Genomic DNA, 16,267 nt, shown 5'->3' on the forward strand with positions numbered 1-16,267 from the left:
CCCCTGACGTGCTGTATGTGCCTTTCATTCCAATGGTGCAAGTCCACACTGGGCTTAAAGTCAAGACAGATAACTTAACAATCACTTTCAATAAGGCATAACACAGATGCTGTCGGAGAGGCACAGAACACGGGCGCCAGGGGCCTCCAGCCCAGCCTGGGGTGCAGCGTGGGAAGGGAAGTTTTCCCAGTTGGGAATGTGCCAGGGGAAGGTGGTGGGCAAGGGAGGAGGAGGAGGGCAGGGCTTCCAGGTAGAAGGAACACTGAAGAAACCGTGTACCAAGGTGTGGCTTGCCTGAGGACCTGGAAAAGCTTGAGGATGGCTATAGGAGAAAGAGGTGAGGCTGCAGAAAGAGAAAGCAGGAGCCTGGGAAAGCCTGGGAAAGGCCAGCACATGCTCTGCTAGGGTGTGCATTTTTAGCACTTGGGAGCCCCACCCAAAGCCTCACAAAGGAGAGGGGTATATTCTTTTGGGAGATCATCATGGGGGATTTAACAATAATACAAATGCCCAGGCCCCACTCGGAGCAGCTGAATCTGGATCTCGGGAGGTAGAGCCTTGGGTATCAGCATTTTTAGTCAGCTCTCCTGGGTGACTAATGTGTAGGGACTTGTAGGTTCTAAGTTCCATCACCCTCCATCAACCGTGGGTGCACATAAGACCCAGGATGAGTCAATCAGTTTATCCTCTTGGACTTAAAGTCCAGGCGAGACAGAGAACCTAATGATTGATTTCATTAAAGCAGTGACTGGCACATGACCCAAGATGACCAATCAGAATCTGTCCTGTGACTGTTGCCATGAGGGAGCTCCCAGTTCTGATCTCTGATTCCTCCATAGGATGGGTCTGGGGATAGTAATCTGACGGGAAGGTGAGTATTGATGAGTGTTGTGGGTTGAAGCTGTGTTTGCAGAGTTGGCATACTGTTTATACTAAAATTGCATTGTGTCTGGTGAGTTTTTCAGGGACCGATGGCGATTTTCAGGACTAACCATCCCCATGCCACTCTTCAGCACATGATTCTCCCTGAAGCTCCTTCTTAGCTCCTCGGAGCTTCATGAGGACCTGCTCCAGCTATGGGAGCCAACAAAGTCCTTGTTTTGCTGAAACTGGTTTGATTTTGGTTCCTCTCACATCTACGCACAGATTCTTGACCAATCAGGAGGAAGCTAAGGTCCAACTGGTCCCAAGAAGTATTTGAGCCATCCTCAGAAGTGCAGGGATGTGTTGTTGATGGCCCTTAATCCATTATCCATTCACTGGCAACATTTCTTGAGCCTACTCCCATCCCCTCCACTCTCCACCTTTGAAAAAATTTTGCCCTATACCACATTTTGAGGAACTCAGTTGCTTCATTGACAACTCAGAGTGGGACCCAATCCTTCTTTGTAATTTGTCCCTCAAAATCCTCTTTCAAACTTCAAGGGCTACACTGGGTCTGTCCATCTCAGATTTGATGAACCAGAGCTGCTCAATCTCTGCATAACCTTTAAGGTTTTATAGACTTTGATCATATCACCTTTCTGGCTTCATCTTTCCACACTGACGTCCTTAAAGAACAAAGCAGCCCAGCTTCTCAGGAAAGCCTTCTGCCTGGGTGATTACTCACCTTTCTACAGTTTTGAGACATTTTTCTAGGAGAAGGTCATAAAACTGCCAGGTTTGGGTAGAGCCCAGGGAGAAGACTATTTTTGGCTTAGTTTCCAATACCATTTCTGAACGCTTGGTCCTGCACAGTCTTGGGCAAACAAACATTTTGCAAAGACCCCCAAGATCCCTTGGGGGCTATAAACAGACTGGACACAGTCCGTTATTTTTGTAATTTGGGTTGTTTTCCTAAATGTATTAACTGAGGCTTGCCCCTGCAAAAGCTTAATATGTATCTTCTTGCAAACTCATAAACTGGTCCTGCAGTTAATCACCATTTGTTTGCCATCTCTCTGGAGAGCCTGGAACCATTTCATCTGCAGGCCTGGAACCAGTCATTCCTCCAGATGATCTATGGACGTTTAAACAAAGTCTGGGAGCACCAGTGATCCTTGGGGATCCCCACTGTTTATAATTCTTCATCTAGAAAAGTACCTGTTTATCCTCTTTTTTTTCCTGTCTCTAAGGACAATTCCGATCCATGGAGATTTCCCTTTATGTTTTGGAGGAATTTACTATTGGAAATGACCTTTGGAGTGGAACTTTGTCAGAAGGAATTTTGAACGTTTAAACATAATTCATCCCTGGGTTTCTCCAGACCTGTTTCTACCTCCTCAAGGAATGCTAACAGATTGGTCCAGTTTCATGTTCTCTTTTCAGAAAGCGTGTTGTGCTTTGGCCAGTTAATTAGGACTTTACAAAACGCTTGCTGATACTACTTTTTTAGTATCTATTCCACAAAGTGGTTATTAAAAGTGACCCTTCCTGGATAGGTGGGCTTCCTTTGTGGGCAGGGGGCCCAGCATGTACGCCCTTGGGTGCAGGCCAGGTGTGGAAGGAAAGTTGGATATTTTGGCCACAAGGATATGACTGCCATTTTTAATTGCCATTGCTCCCTTCTCTCCAGACGTTCCTGGGGTAGAGGGCCACAGGCTGTCCTTGACTTATTTGTTTCCATGACAATTTAGGAATCTCCCTGCTTCTCTTCTTCCAAAGCATTTTTGGGTCTCACTGTCCTTACTCTGGCATCAAGGAACCTCTTTACTGTTGATTTCGGAAAGCCGTCCAATGTGTTCCCACTTTGGCTTATCTTGGTTTTGTCTGTTTGCTGTAGCTTTACTTTCTCTGTGTGTGCACACTACTTCCGTGGCTTATGAGCTCTGTCCCTCACCCTGAGGGACGCTTATTCTTAGCAATTAAAACATACAGATTTTATTCCAATATTTTAATGGTTTTTTGAAACACACATTTCCCTGACATTCCAACAGCTCTTCAGAAACTGAAGAGATATGTCACTTTCTCTTCGAACTCTCTCAATGGATTTAAAACATTAGCAGATTTTATTTGCTCTTGGACATGACTTTTAATGTCTGTGATCAGGTTACTAAGATCCCCCCCCCACCGACCTCCCCCCACCCGCCCCCCGGCCCCACTTGCACATGCAAGGCAGATTCTTTTAATTTATTTGTTTTTCTGTTTCATTCATTCAACAAGCATTCACTGAGTATTAGGCTCTGAGTGAGTTTTGGGAGTTTTCGGATAAGCAGCAGACAGTTTGCCCCCCAACCCCAGGAAGCCCAGGGGCGCAGGCAGATGTGGAGACAAATAATTCTAGTTCTGAGGACTCTGAGAGGGGTGACTGTGTGGTGTCTCAGGAGCCCCACGTTTATTCCCCATCCCTGTTGCCTCAAATTAACTTGGGACTTTACCAGGCTGAAGAATCTTTTAGAATGGGGGGTCTTTGTCAGTACCTTCTTTAACGAACTTGACCACTGACTGCAAAGCAAGACTTCATTAGTACCAGATCTGGTGACAACTGTGTCACCACTGGTCTCATACTGTCTGGTACACATCTGTCAAAATTCCACCTTGTGGACAAATCACATCAGACTGCTCCGTGGGGTAGCAACATCCCTGCTCAGGGGTCCACTTTGGAGGACCAGGTTGGCATGGGACATCAGCATGGAGTGTCCACCTCAGAAGCTTCCAGAGCACACCCCTGCTTGGTAGGCATGGGCATATGCATGATGCTGGAAAGATATAAAAGGGATTTTTTAAAAAAAGAAAATGCTAGGAGAACAAATTTTCTGGACTTTCCGTTTCCTTCAATCTAACATCAAATTTATTTCAAGAAATTGAAACAGTAATATACACACATGTTCAAAAATCAATTTCCTGTTAAATGAAATCAGCTGACTATCCCTGGAGGCCATAACTATCAACAGTTTCATGTGCATCTTTCTAGATATTTCCATATGCACATAAGCACACATAAAAATCAACCAATCAATCAATCAACCTATTTATCTATGTAGCTAGCTACCATTTTACCAAAAAGTATTAGCAAGCCCTCAACTGCTCCCTCCCCAGTGGGTATTTCCTTTTTTATTCTGACTTTCAGCGAAATAGCCCTATGAGTCCCTCCATTATGTCAGGAGCTGAGGACTCCAAGAAGAGTCAAAGGGGATGTACGTATGTAGAGGTAGACTTAAATATAAAACAGTCCATGTGAAAAAAGAAGCAGACTCAAAGGTACAGAGAACTAGGGGTCACCAGTGAGGAGAGGGAAGGGTGGAGAGGAAATATAGGGGTAGGGGATTAAGAAGTGCAAACTATTAAGTACAAAATAAGCTACAAGGATATACTGTACAAGGGGGATATAGTCAATATTTTGTAATAACAATAAATGGAGTATAACTTGTAAAAATTATGAATCCCTATATTGTACACCTGTAACATATAATATCATACATCAACTATACTTCACTTAAAAATAATAAATAAATAAAAATAAATAAATAAAATAAAATAGTCCATATGAGGAATGCCAAATGCCTTTTAAAACTACATCCTCTTCTCTTCCCGGACTTCAATTCTCCTTCGAAAACACGTCTTCTCTCTTCTCTCATCCATAAGTCAGACAACCCTCATTTACCCCAACTTACACTGCAAAAGGCAAGTAACCTGCCTGAGGTGACCCAGCTGGCTTGGTGGCAGAGTGGGGTTTGGGCAGGTCTGGGTGACTCCCAGCTGTCACACCACCTCTGATGAGCTCACTAACTCCTTCCCAGGCATGGGGATGTTTGGTCTTCTCTCTGCCTCCACTGACCCTCGTGCATCTCTGTACTCATCCTCTTACTCAGAACAGAAGGAAGGACTCCCTTTGAGGTCCCCCAGCCTCAGCCCAGGCTGGGTTGGAGCCCTCCTGATGACACGCTAACAGTTTCTGAGGTCACATTTCCATAATTTAAGCCCCTCCTTCCGTCCTTCGCTCCTCTCCTTCTTGACCTCTGAGATTCTCAGTAAGCTCCTGGGGCAGCCTCATTTATTCTTTTGATATCTCTCCCCTTTCTTGCTAACTGGGATTATAAGCTAGTACATAGCTGGAGTTTCATGTATGAAAGTCTTCCTCACTTTCCTCTTGAGCTCTTGTCTGTGACTCCAGTGCACACCTACTAGCTGGTCTACAGTTGCAAATTCTTCTGCCTACAAAGCCCAGTACGAAAGTGATAGTATTTGTGAATTGCTTCATTGTCGGTGTTGAGATTGAGAGTTTTTAGACACTGCAGTGGATGTGGGGAAAGAGAGAGACCTGGGATTTGGAGCAGTTCTAACTCTAGCTGTGTGGTCCCTGTCCTTTCCTACCTTTGGACCCGCAGGCTCTCAATCTGCAGAATCGTGGCCTGGCTGCCCACCACATCCCACCGCCCCCCCCCCCCCGGGGGCGGGGTGGTCTCCCAGCTTCACGGTCTGGTATCTCTAGGAATTCAGTGAACTAGTGTTGGCTTTGTAACTAACTGGCCTTGCCCATACCTGACTCTGAGGACCCATCCTGGGGCCTCATCTGGAACATTTCTGGGTTCTCCCAAGCGAAATGTTGCTGAGCAAGTAGGAAATGTTATTTGAAAAGTGACACTTCTATGTTTTAGTGTCAGCATGAAATTCTTCAGCAGTCATACCCAGCAATACTACTGTACACCTGAAACCACACCTTGTAAACATTTAGTAACCTCTTGTTTTAAAGCAACTTCTGGGTACCCATACTGAGATGCACCAGGTTCCTGTGAGGGAGGACAGACCACCCAGTGTCTACTTCTCCCCATTCCAGTAAGTTCTTGGGAGAAGAACCAACTTGGACCCATTTATCCACCAAATGGCAACTATTTGAATTGATCAGCGAGTCTGCGTCTCTCTCCCAACCAGCAGAAGGCCACAGTATTTGGATTAATGAACAAGTTGGTGCCGAGCACAAATACCACAGACATTTAGCAATAGGAACAGAGGACCAAGTTATTCATCAAATTCAAAATTGTTTAGAATGGCTAATGCAAAGCTGAAATAAAGAAGATCCCCAGCTGATGGGCGGTGGGGAAGGGTGCCAATCGAGAAAGAACAAATGTGTTGCTTATGTGACATTATCCTCTACCACGATGGTATTCTTTTTTTCAATTTGTTGGAGGCTGAGGGAATGTCTGCACTTTTACATTACAGAGGCAATATGGCATGCTGGCCAAGAACATGCAGTCTGAACAGACTGTCTAAACCTCAGTTATCTCATCTGAAAAATGGGGATAGACTCTGGCTCCCTCAGAGGATTATTGTGAGGATTAAATGAGTTAACACAATAATAGAAAATTTAGAGCAGATGCCTGGCATAGAGTAAGTGTTGATAAGTAGTTGCCAATGTTAGTTTTATATCATGGATAAGAACCATTGTTTTGATTGTAACAAAGTATCTACTATGTACCTGATTCTGCTACAGCCTTTGTATGCGTGGGGACGGTGGGGAAATCTGTAGCGTTCCCCAAGGACTTTTATTTAATTTTTTAAATTTAAAAATATTAAAAAAATATTAATACAATTTTTAAAGGTTACACTCCATTTACAATTATTACAAAATATCGGCTGTATTCCCCATGTTGTACAATACATCCTTGTAGCCTATCTTATACCCGATAGTTTGTGTCTCCCACTCCACCAGCTCTGTATTGCCAGCCCCTCCCCACTGGTAACCACAGGTTTGTTCTCTATACCTGTGAGTCTGCTTCTTTTTATTTTGTTATATTCACTAGTTCGTTGTATTTTTTTAAATTCCACATATAAGTGATATCATACAGTATTTGTCTTTCTCTGTCTGACGTATTTCACTTAGCACAATGCCCTCCAAGTCCATCCATGTTGCTGTAAATGACAAAATTCCATTCTTTGTTTATGGCTGACTAATATTCCATTGTGTGTATGTATATGTCAGTGTGTGTGTATATATATCTCTATACCTAATCTATCTATCTATCTATCTATCTATCTATCTATATGACATGTCTTCTCTATGCATTCATCTGTTGATGGACACTTAGGTTGTTTCCACATCTTGGCAATTTTAAGTAGCGCTGCTATGAATACTGGGGTGCACGTATCTTTTCGAATTAGTGCCCAAGGACTTTTAGATAACTTTGACTTCTGGGTGGGTTCTAAGTGCATGATCAGTTATACTCAAGTTTTATTGATCAACCACTATAAGACAAAGTCTCCCACGTAACTGTAGGGTGGTCTCAACTATGGGACGGGCACAGCTGTCTCCAATTCAAAATGAGGAGACTGAGACTCAGGGAGATTATGTGACTTGTCCAAGGTCACCAAGAATATAAATGGCAGAGAGAGGCTCAAAACCAGGCCTTGTGATGCCAAGTCCAATGTATTTCCCACCAAATCACAGCTACTTCTCATCTTCACTGGGGTTTACTTTTTCCTGTTATGCTCCATATGTATAATGATGGGTCATTCATTAGAGATGTGAGCATGTTTAGAGATACACTGTTTTCCATAAACAAACAAAAATATTAAAATGTTTTAAGGAAAGAAAAATTTTCCTGAACCATCTCCCCTACCCCCCTAAAAACTTATGAAGTTGAAATACTTATAGATTCTTCTTCTTTCTTTTGGATGTTAAATGGTATCTTTAGGTCAAGGTTTCATAGAGTGCTTACCTGACTTAATAGCCTCTGAGTGACAGGTAAATATAACACAACAAGATGTTTAGGTAAATCTATCTACAGTATCAATTCACCGCAGTCCGTTCAGACCTCAAGCTATTCAGAGCATGTCTTAATTAAATTCAAAGCCAGATGGGCTTCCACCCCTAGAGATTGCTCATTGACCCAGAAAGGGAGGACTTACGTGCCATCTTGGTTTGGGTGCCGTTTTGGCTTGGGTTTGCTTTGCCCTCGTTGACTCTTGGCCCAGGTGTGTGTATGTAGGGAGCAGTATGCTCCCTACCAATGAACCCCTGAAGTCAGTAGACTCTGCCAATAGCGTCCACTTGCTCATGAAGAAATCAGATGCTTGGAGTTTAGGGATCTCCTTTCTCAAAATGCTCTTAGCAGAGAAAAATAAAAGCAATGTAAACCCTCACAGCATTGAAGAGGGTGGCGTCTAGCTTTTCCTTACCATACGATCTTGAGATACCCAAGGATACAAAAACAAGTATGCCTCAGGATAGCAAGGGAAGCACTTTGAAATCAGTATTCCGAAATCTGAATTTCAAACTATTTTAGCTGCACTGACTGATGTAAAACAACACAAATTAAACTCCCACGAATCCCTTGCTCTGGGGCAGAATGACCTACCAACCTTAGGAGTGAGGGGTCATTAGCAGGTCTGGACCTGTGAGGGGAAGCCCTCATGAGCCTCATCACGTCTACAGGTGAGTCTGCACTCAAAGCTCTCTCTCTCTCTATTTTTTATTTTGGCCATACCACACAGCTTGCGGGATCTCAGTTCCCCGACCAGGGACTGAACCCAGACCACGGCAGTGAAAGTCCTGAATCCTAACCACAAGACCACCAGGGAACACCCATAAGCTCTACATTTCTTTTTGCTTGCATAAATGGAAGCCCATCTGAGAAAGTGCAATTGTATTAAAAATCTATTTATTATTTATATTCTACCTCTTTCCATGAAGGATATTAAATTAAATGTAAATGAAAGTTATATACCAAAACTTCCAAACAAACATTAATTCTTATTCTTTCCAATTAATTCTTACCCTTTTCAAGGTACCAATTGTTTTGAAGAAAGCTGGTAGTTTTTACGATTCTGTGAATGAAATATGCATTTCCACGTGCTCTTCTGTTATGAACCTGTCACATTCACACTTGTCAAGTGGACCACAAGGTGCTGGATGGTGAGCCAGGGTTCAACTACAGACCACGAGAGAAACTGAAATAGGGAAGTTCATTACTCACAGGTCCTGGAGGAAGTACCTGGTGCACTTCTAGGGGCCACATGGGGAAGTCAAGGCCCAGTGCAAACAGAAAACAGGACCTGGGGCACATGTCTTTTTTTGTGTGTGTGGTACACGGGCCTCTCACTGTTGTGGCCTCTCCCGTTGCGGAGCACAGGCTCCGGACGCGCAGGCTCAGCGGCCATGGCTCACAGGCCCAGCCTCTCCGCGGCATGTGGGATCCTCCCGGACCAGGGCATGAACCCGTGTCCCCTGCATCGGCAGGCGGACTCTCAACCACTGCGCCACCAGGGAAGCCCTGTGGCACATGTCTTGATTAGGGTCTGTGGGCAGAGTGCTTTGGGGTTCCTGAGCTAAGGCCAGATAGGTCAATTCAAACCAAAAGAGTGAGCTTTCGGTGAGCCTGATGGGGATCTTAGCTGACGGGTGCACAAGGGGTAGGCCCTGGGGAGGAGGGGAGACCGTGGGTCATGAGGGCTGGCTGCTACCTAGCGCATGCACTTGTATGAGGGGGCTGGTGTCAATTTAAGGTCCTCACAGGTCACTTGGCCAAACAAAATGGACGCAGAGGCAGCAATACCATGGGGTAGCTTAGCTGCACCCTCAGCAGTCCAAGGGACTTGTTCTTGTAAGAGTCATCTATTCTATTTTATTCTATTCTATTCTATTCTGGGGCCCAAAATGCACACTGGCAGCAAATTTCCAAGTCACTGCGATGGCCCAGCAGATGTTTCCTGAGCTAGCCTCTTTGACAGCCAGGTAAATGCATTCCTGCAAGGGGTAACCAGGAAGATGTGGTAGTCTCACAAGCGGATTGGACTTTGATGAAGAGGATAAAACGGTGAAAGCACCTTGAACAACTAGATATCATGGATTTTAAATAGCGAACCTGGAGGAAAATACACACTGTGGTCCAGATCAATTGGGAAATGTATTAAAAAGTCTGTCAGGAGACTGAATTCTCAGGTGGAGTGTTCACATTGTAACCGACAAGGCTCATACCATGACGGATGTTTAGGAAGCCATTATGGGTCAGTCTTTGTGTGTTCCTATGTTTCCACCTGGTCTCGTTTAAAGAAGTCATCAAGGAGAAAACTCCTAAAGAGGACGAAAAATTGTTCGCATCCACCTTCAAGAAGAATACGTGTGCTAAGAAGAAGTAATGGGAGATTTCTCAAAAAACTAAAAATACAACTACCATACGACCCAGCAATTCCACTCCTGGGCATATACTTGAAAAAAAACAGAAACACCGATTCTAAAAGACATGTGCATCCCCATGTTCATAGCAGCATTATTTACAATTTACAACTGCCAAGATATGGAAGCAACCATAGGTGTGATATATATACATGCTGGAATACTACTCAGTCATAAAAAAGAATGGAATTTTGCCATTTGCAGCAACATCGATGGACTTGGAGGGCATTATACTAAGCAAAATAAGTCAGACAGCAAAGAACAAATACTGTGTGCTATCACCTATATGTGGAACCTAAAAAACACAACAAACCAGTGAATATAACAAAAAAGAAGTAGACTCCCAGATATAGAGAACAAACTAGTGGTTACCAGAGGGGAGAGGGAAGTGGGGAGGGGCAATACAGGCATAAGGGATTAAGACATGTCAACTATTACGTATAAAATAAGCTACAAGGATATATTGTACAACATGGGGAATATAGCCGATATTTTATAGTAACTATAAATGGAGTAAAACCTTTAAAAATTGTGAATCACTATATTGTACACCTGTAACCTATATAATGTGGTATATCAACTACGCTTCAATAAAAAAAAGAATAAGTAATGGTACCGAGCCTCTTGCTGAGGACTGAGGGAGAATATCTCTGCTCACAAGGGCAGATATAGAGTGGGTATCATCAGGAACCAGGACAGATCGCTGTTGTCAGCCAGGGCAAGCTGCTGCAGAGACCTTGAGCTCGGAGCATCTCCAAAGACAAAAAAATAAAACAGAAGTGGAAACCACATCGGATGGTAACTACTAAATGATACCCTAGTGAGATATCAATCAACAAGTTTTAGGGCACTGGTACTCATACCCACTCATCTCTGTTATGCCCTGTGGAGGACACAGAATCTGTAAGGATTGGTCTTGTTTTACCAGATTGTTGACAGAATCTTTTGTTTTCAAGTTTCTGCCAGATTTTCAGACTCTGGCAAACCCAGGGTCCTGATTCCTGAAAGTTCTCCATCTTGGAATGTTGCTTTAAACAAACAGTTGAAAAATGAGAAGTAAACTCAACCGGCAATTTTGTCATTATTTTCCACAAAAACAGTGCCTGCTACACTTTAATTTTTTACAGTAGTAATCTGGATATAGTAATCTTATAAGGTACATAATGCGTATTTATGTTTGTCAAGTAGCAGTGACTTTAAATCTTTCAAATGGGGCTATAAAAGGTACTTGCATTTACCATTTTTTCTGATTTCTGCCCAAATCTCAAAATTTCTTCTTCCTCTTGCCCACAGATTATGAAGTTTCACACCTCAGTGGGTATTCTTGCCTCCTGACCCAGAGGCTCTAGTGTGATACAGCATTTTCTACTCATAGGTCAGACCTGGCTAAGAAACTGGCATCGTTTTAAAAGATGTTCATTTGTCACCAAGGAAACTGACTTCTGCCTGACCTTGTCTGCACACCTGGGCAAGACAGTTCTTCATTTTTTCCATTGCCCTGTTCATTGCTCTTCAGAGCTCTGTTGCTAAGGGAAGAGAAGCTGAAATTGTGGTGTCATTCAGTCAAAATAAGAAAAAGAGAAGCCTGTCATCTGAATGGGGCTGGATACCACAGGTGAGAAAGCCTGGGTCTCCTTCAAGTTAAGTCTATGTTATGTTTGCTGAATGGATAAACAATGAATGTTGTTTGAAAAGCAAAGCCATTCTCCAGAGAGCCACAGGAACACTGCAGACACATCAACGTGGTTTGAACTTACACTTGGGAGGTTGTAAGTCAAGTTCTAGAACAGTGATCTTTAAGTAGGAGTGCCTCCTTGTCTCACAGAAATAACAGATTCCAATAAGCCTGAACTTTGTTTATGATCAGTTTCATCTGGGTATATCCTGTCTCTTTTTCTGGATGGCAGGCTTCTGGAGAGATAGGTGAACATATCTCCTATGGCATGCCCTATTTGGGGGCCATACTTGGTAAAACCAAGTGCTTGAGCTTAATTCATTTGGTAGCAAGGCTGTAGGGAAAAAAGCACTTTAAACTCACAGAACCTTGGCTATTCCTCTGCACCTCTCTGGGCATCAGTTTCCTCTTCTGAGCAGTGGACATGCCAGCACCTCTTCCTGCTTGCTTCCTAGAAGCAGCGAGCATCACTGTGAGAGGGACTTGAAAAACTCCCTGTCCCAATGTTAGGCATGCTGACTACCTATTCATTTTATTTTGCGTCTCCTCATCTAAGAATTCCTGTACTGGGCTCCCACAGGGCGGGTGAAGAGCCAAGTCAAGGGTCATATTAACCAGGAGCTTCTCATCCTCCATTCTGTACTATTACACCCACTGGGGATGGAGCGAGTCACGCCTTGGAGAGGTTTGTAAGGAAAGAAAGCAGACAGAGGTTTCTTAGCAAAGGTCAGAGAAGCCCTCTTTGAATAAGATGCCAGGTTACTGCAAGACCCTCTCTGTCATAAATCTAGTTATTAAATAAACACCTGCAAACGGCGAGGCAGTTTGAGATAGCGTGGGGAGTGAGCAGATAAGCCACTCACCACTCCATATGTCTATTCAGAGCATAAGCACCTGTCACCTGGGAGGGAAATGATGGGAGCAGTGCTATTGAAAAAAGGAGGCTGGGACCTCCCTCACCACCACCACAGCTCAGAGGATCTTAAGGGGGCAAGGGTCCTCCCCACAAGGAGAACACCACACTGCTCTACAAGGAAGCAGAACAGGGAGAGTCCAGCTCAGTGCTAATATCATCTGGCCTGGAAGGTGGCAGCAAAAACCAGGCACCAAAGACAGGGAGCCCCACCCACAGTCTTTGTCGGCTCAGCTGGCTGTCCAGCAAAGTCCGCCCCAGTTGCTAACTGGAGGTCATGTCCCTCTCATAAAGGAGGCCTGCTTGTCACTCGCTGTGGTAATGGAACAGCAGGAAGCCTCTTCTTTGTGTAAAAAAAAAATGCCATTTTGGTATATTATACCTTTCCTGTACAGATCTGCACCAGACTCTTTACCAATTCTCTCCTTCAGCTGCCCTTTAGAGCACAGCCAATCTCTTTTCTAGGGGTTACGGCTCAAGATTCGCCTGAAAAATCACTCATCTGTGATACACGGGAGAAGACCACGGTCCGTGCATAGGTTTTTCCGATTTCTGGGACAGATGCCCAGAGAACAGGCACAGACTCACCGGCAGGCAACATTTTGCGTTATGTTCTTGCTAGAGGACCCTCAAGCCAGAAGGAGAAGGTGACGATCTCCTCGAGGTGACAACCTGCCACTCAGTACGAGCTGCAATTCTGGCCCTTGAGCTCGGCGTGCGGAGCTGGGGGCGTCGCTGAGCTCCCGCTCAGCCGGACTGTAAATACACCTAGAAATACTCATCCCAGGACTCGCCTGCTGGTTCCTGCCTCCACGCCACGCGCCGGAATCTCCTACTTCGAGAACATCCAACTTCTCGGCCTAAAAGAAACGCGCAGCGTACCATTTCCGCTAGATGGCGCGATTTCCCCTAATCCGATCGCAAGACATCCGATTTATAAAATAAATACAATCTAACGCCTTCCGAAACCACACCACATAACAGCAGCTCGCAGGCTCCCATTAAAAAACTCAATTTGGGGGAATTGATTCTACCTCCGAGCAAATCTTATGCAATCAAGAATTGCATCCGAGCGTCCCCCACATCGGCCCTCCCCCTAAATACACCTGTTCCCCTGCCCCACTCGTTCCCTGGGATGAGCCACGGCTCGGGCCACGCGCGCAGCCGTCGCTGTGCCCGGGCCGCCGGGCCCACCTGTCCACTTAGGAACGTCAGGGCCACTCGGGGATCCTATCCCTTTAAACACTCACCCCAAGCCCCTCACCTTCCTGCGCACCTGCCCTCCCAGGCGAAGGACCGCTCGGACCCGAGCTCAGACAGTGCGCCGCGTCGACGCCCCCCGGGGCAGGCGCTCCAGCCGCGACTCTGCAGCTGGTTAGGCAGCCGGGCGCAGAGCAGGAGGAGGGGGCCGGGCGAGTCGTGCCAATGGGGTTCACGGCTGGACAGCCGGGTGGCACGCTCAGTCCCAGGCTCCGCGGGCCGATTGCAACGGCCGCGCGGGAGAAAGGGAGCTCCCAGCACGCGCACAGTGGTACAGACGTTCGCCGGCTCTGCCCAACCACGCGCGCTGCCGGCTGCCCGGGGAGAGCATTTTAGGAAAAAAGAGCAAATACCAAACCACAAAAACTTTACTGCTGCCAAGAGCTAAAGGGATCGAGGCGCAGCAAAGCTCCAAATCTGGGCAAGATGGGAGCAAGATGAGACGCAGGGTTGGGGAGGACCACAGCGGTGTCGTGCCCCGAGCAAGTGGTGGCGGCACCTCCGGGATGTCAAGAGCCGGGTCCGTCTCGCTCCCAGCCCGCGCTTACCTTGGCGGCTGCATGAGCCCCTGCAGCCCGCGGAGGGTGGCGCTGGCGGGGCTGCGGGCGAAGAGGGGGTGCCGGGGAGCCGCTCGTCGGCCCCGGGGCAAGGTGGGAGGGGTTCGGCAGGCGATGGTCCCCGCCGCCCGGGCCGGCTCAGCAGCGGCCCGGGGCGCGCCGCCTGCTCCCGGGCTGCATGCCTGCGAGCGCCTGGAGGAGCCGGCCCGTGAGCAAACGGCTAGTGCTTCCCCAGCCTAGCGGCTCGGGCGGCGCAGCCCGCGCTCCGGAGACTACTGCAGAGTCAGGCTGTTCGGGCTAGCCCCCTCCCTCGCCCGGCCCCAGCCGGCAGCCGCGGAACGCGGCGTCGAGAGGTTCGTTTGCGCGCGGAGGGGAAGGGGCGGGCCGGCCGCCCGGGGCGCAGGCTGGGGGCGAGGCGGGCGGGGCCGGCGGGGAGGGGGCGGGAGAGGAGGTGGGGGTGCGGGCTTGGATTGCCCCGCCCGCCGCGGCAGCACCTTCACGCATCAGCACCAGTGCGGCGGTGGGGTACGCAAGCTGCAAAGTCAAGACTTCCCTAAACGCAGGGTTAGGGGGGCGCGGGCGGCAAGTGCGGCGACCCGCGAGGCGCCTCCAACTTTCCTAATCTCCCGCTGGGATGTCCTGGAGAGTACGTTTCCATCATCAGTTCCATGATGGTCCAAGGGTGGGCGGGCGCGGGGTGTTACTCTGAGGTTTCTGGAATAGACAGTCACATCCACGAGAAACGCTGCTGCTCTCTGCAGCGATGCACCTTTGTTGTACTGAGATGTTTGTTTGTTTAAGAATCTTCTTTTAAAAAATGAACATAAATGTATTAAATGTGTAATACGCGAATACGTTCTTGTGTACAATTTTACAAAGCTCAGGCATATCTAGAGTAAAAAGAAGACCATATCACATCCCCTCCCCATGACTGCGGCTCCCCAGAAGTAACCTCGGGTCAGGGTGTGCTCCACCGCGGGTCTTTCCAGTCCTTGCTCTGCGATTTTACGTGCACACGCACGGATTGCGAGTGGATTTTCACGGACTTTTCAAAAGAATGTTTCGCCATGCAGCGCGCATGCACACACTGGCGAGAACACGGCCACTTCGGCCGCGGTAAATTCCCCAGAGGCTTCCGGAGTCCAGGGAAAGATCTTTGCAGTGAAACAGCAAAGAGCCACCCAATCGCCCTGTGCAAATCTGAAACTCTAGCCGGGGCATGAAGTCAGCCTGAACACACAGCTCACGCCTAAATTAGCATTGCACGGTTAGAGAAATTTGCTAGTGCATTTCAAACAGGGTTATGGCCTTCGCGTTCTCACAGAAAACAAGCTGTCTTGGATTTTGATACGATGAGAAAGAACTCTTTGGATTTGCAAAATAAAAAGGTATCATCTACATTAAAGCGCGATCGTTATTTATGCTTGTGGTCTTGAGGGGTGTGGTTTTAACTCAATATTCTGTTTTATTGGCATTGAGGTAATCTATAGCTGGGATAGAAATAAAATCCATGTGATTTAGCAGAAAGAGATTGGGTATTGGAATCGTTGGTTTCTATAATTAGCTCTGACCTTGGGCAAGAGTTTTAGCTCTGTTGGGCCTCAGTTTCCTCATCTATAAATAGAGGAGTTGTACTGGATGTTGGGGGTGGAGAGAGAGAGAGAGAGAGAGAGAGAGAGAGAGATCCAGCCCTAATACTTGGTGAACAACAGACTTCTTCCTTTATCCATCTTTCAACTCAGCTCTAACCTCGCCTCCTTAGGGATGGCTCT

General features: G+C 46.6%; 1 protein-coding gene across 2 annotated transcripts in view; it reads right to left on the reverse strand.

Moving 5' to 3' along the window:
* RGMA (repulsive guidance molecule BMP co-receptor a) overlaps nucleotides 1-14,855 on the reverse strand; it is a 42,852-nt gene extending 27,997 nt beyond the window's left edge. Inside the window, exon 1 of one of the 2 annotated variants that reach the window (XM_004271668.4) lies at nucleotides 14,487-14,855. In XM_004271668.4, coding sequence (XP_004271716.1) covers nucleotides 14,487-14,500 — 14 coding nt within the window. In that variant the 5' untranslated portion in view covers nucleotides 14,501-14,855. The remainder of the gene's footprint in view (nucleotides 1-14,486) is intronic. The other variant, XM_033431476.2, reaches the window with a different exon arrangement.
* Between the last annotated feature and the right edge of the window lie 1,412 nt (nucleotides 14,856-16,267).

The sequence above is a fragment of the Orcinus orca genome, chromosome 2 (assembly GCF_937001465.1).
Source record: "Orcinus orca chromosome 2, mOrcOrc1.1, whole genome shotgun sequence".
Classification (NCBI taxonomy): Eukaryota; Metazoa; Chordata; class Mammalia; order Artiodactyla; family Delphinidae; genus Orcinus; species Orcinus orca.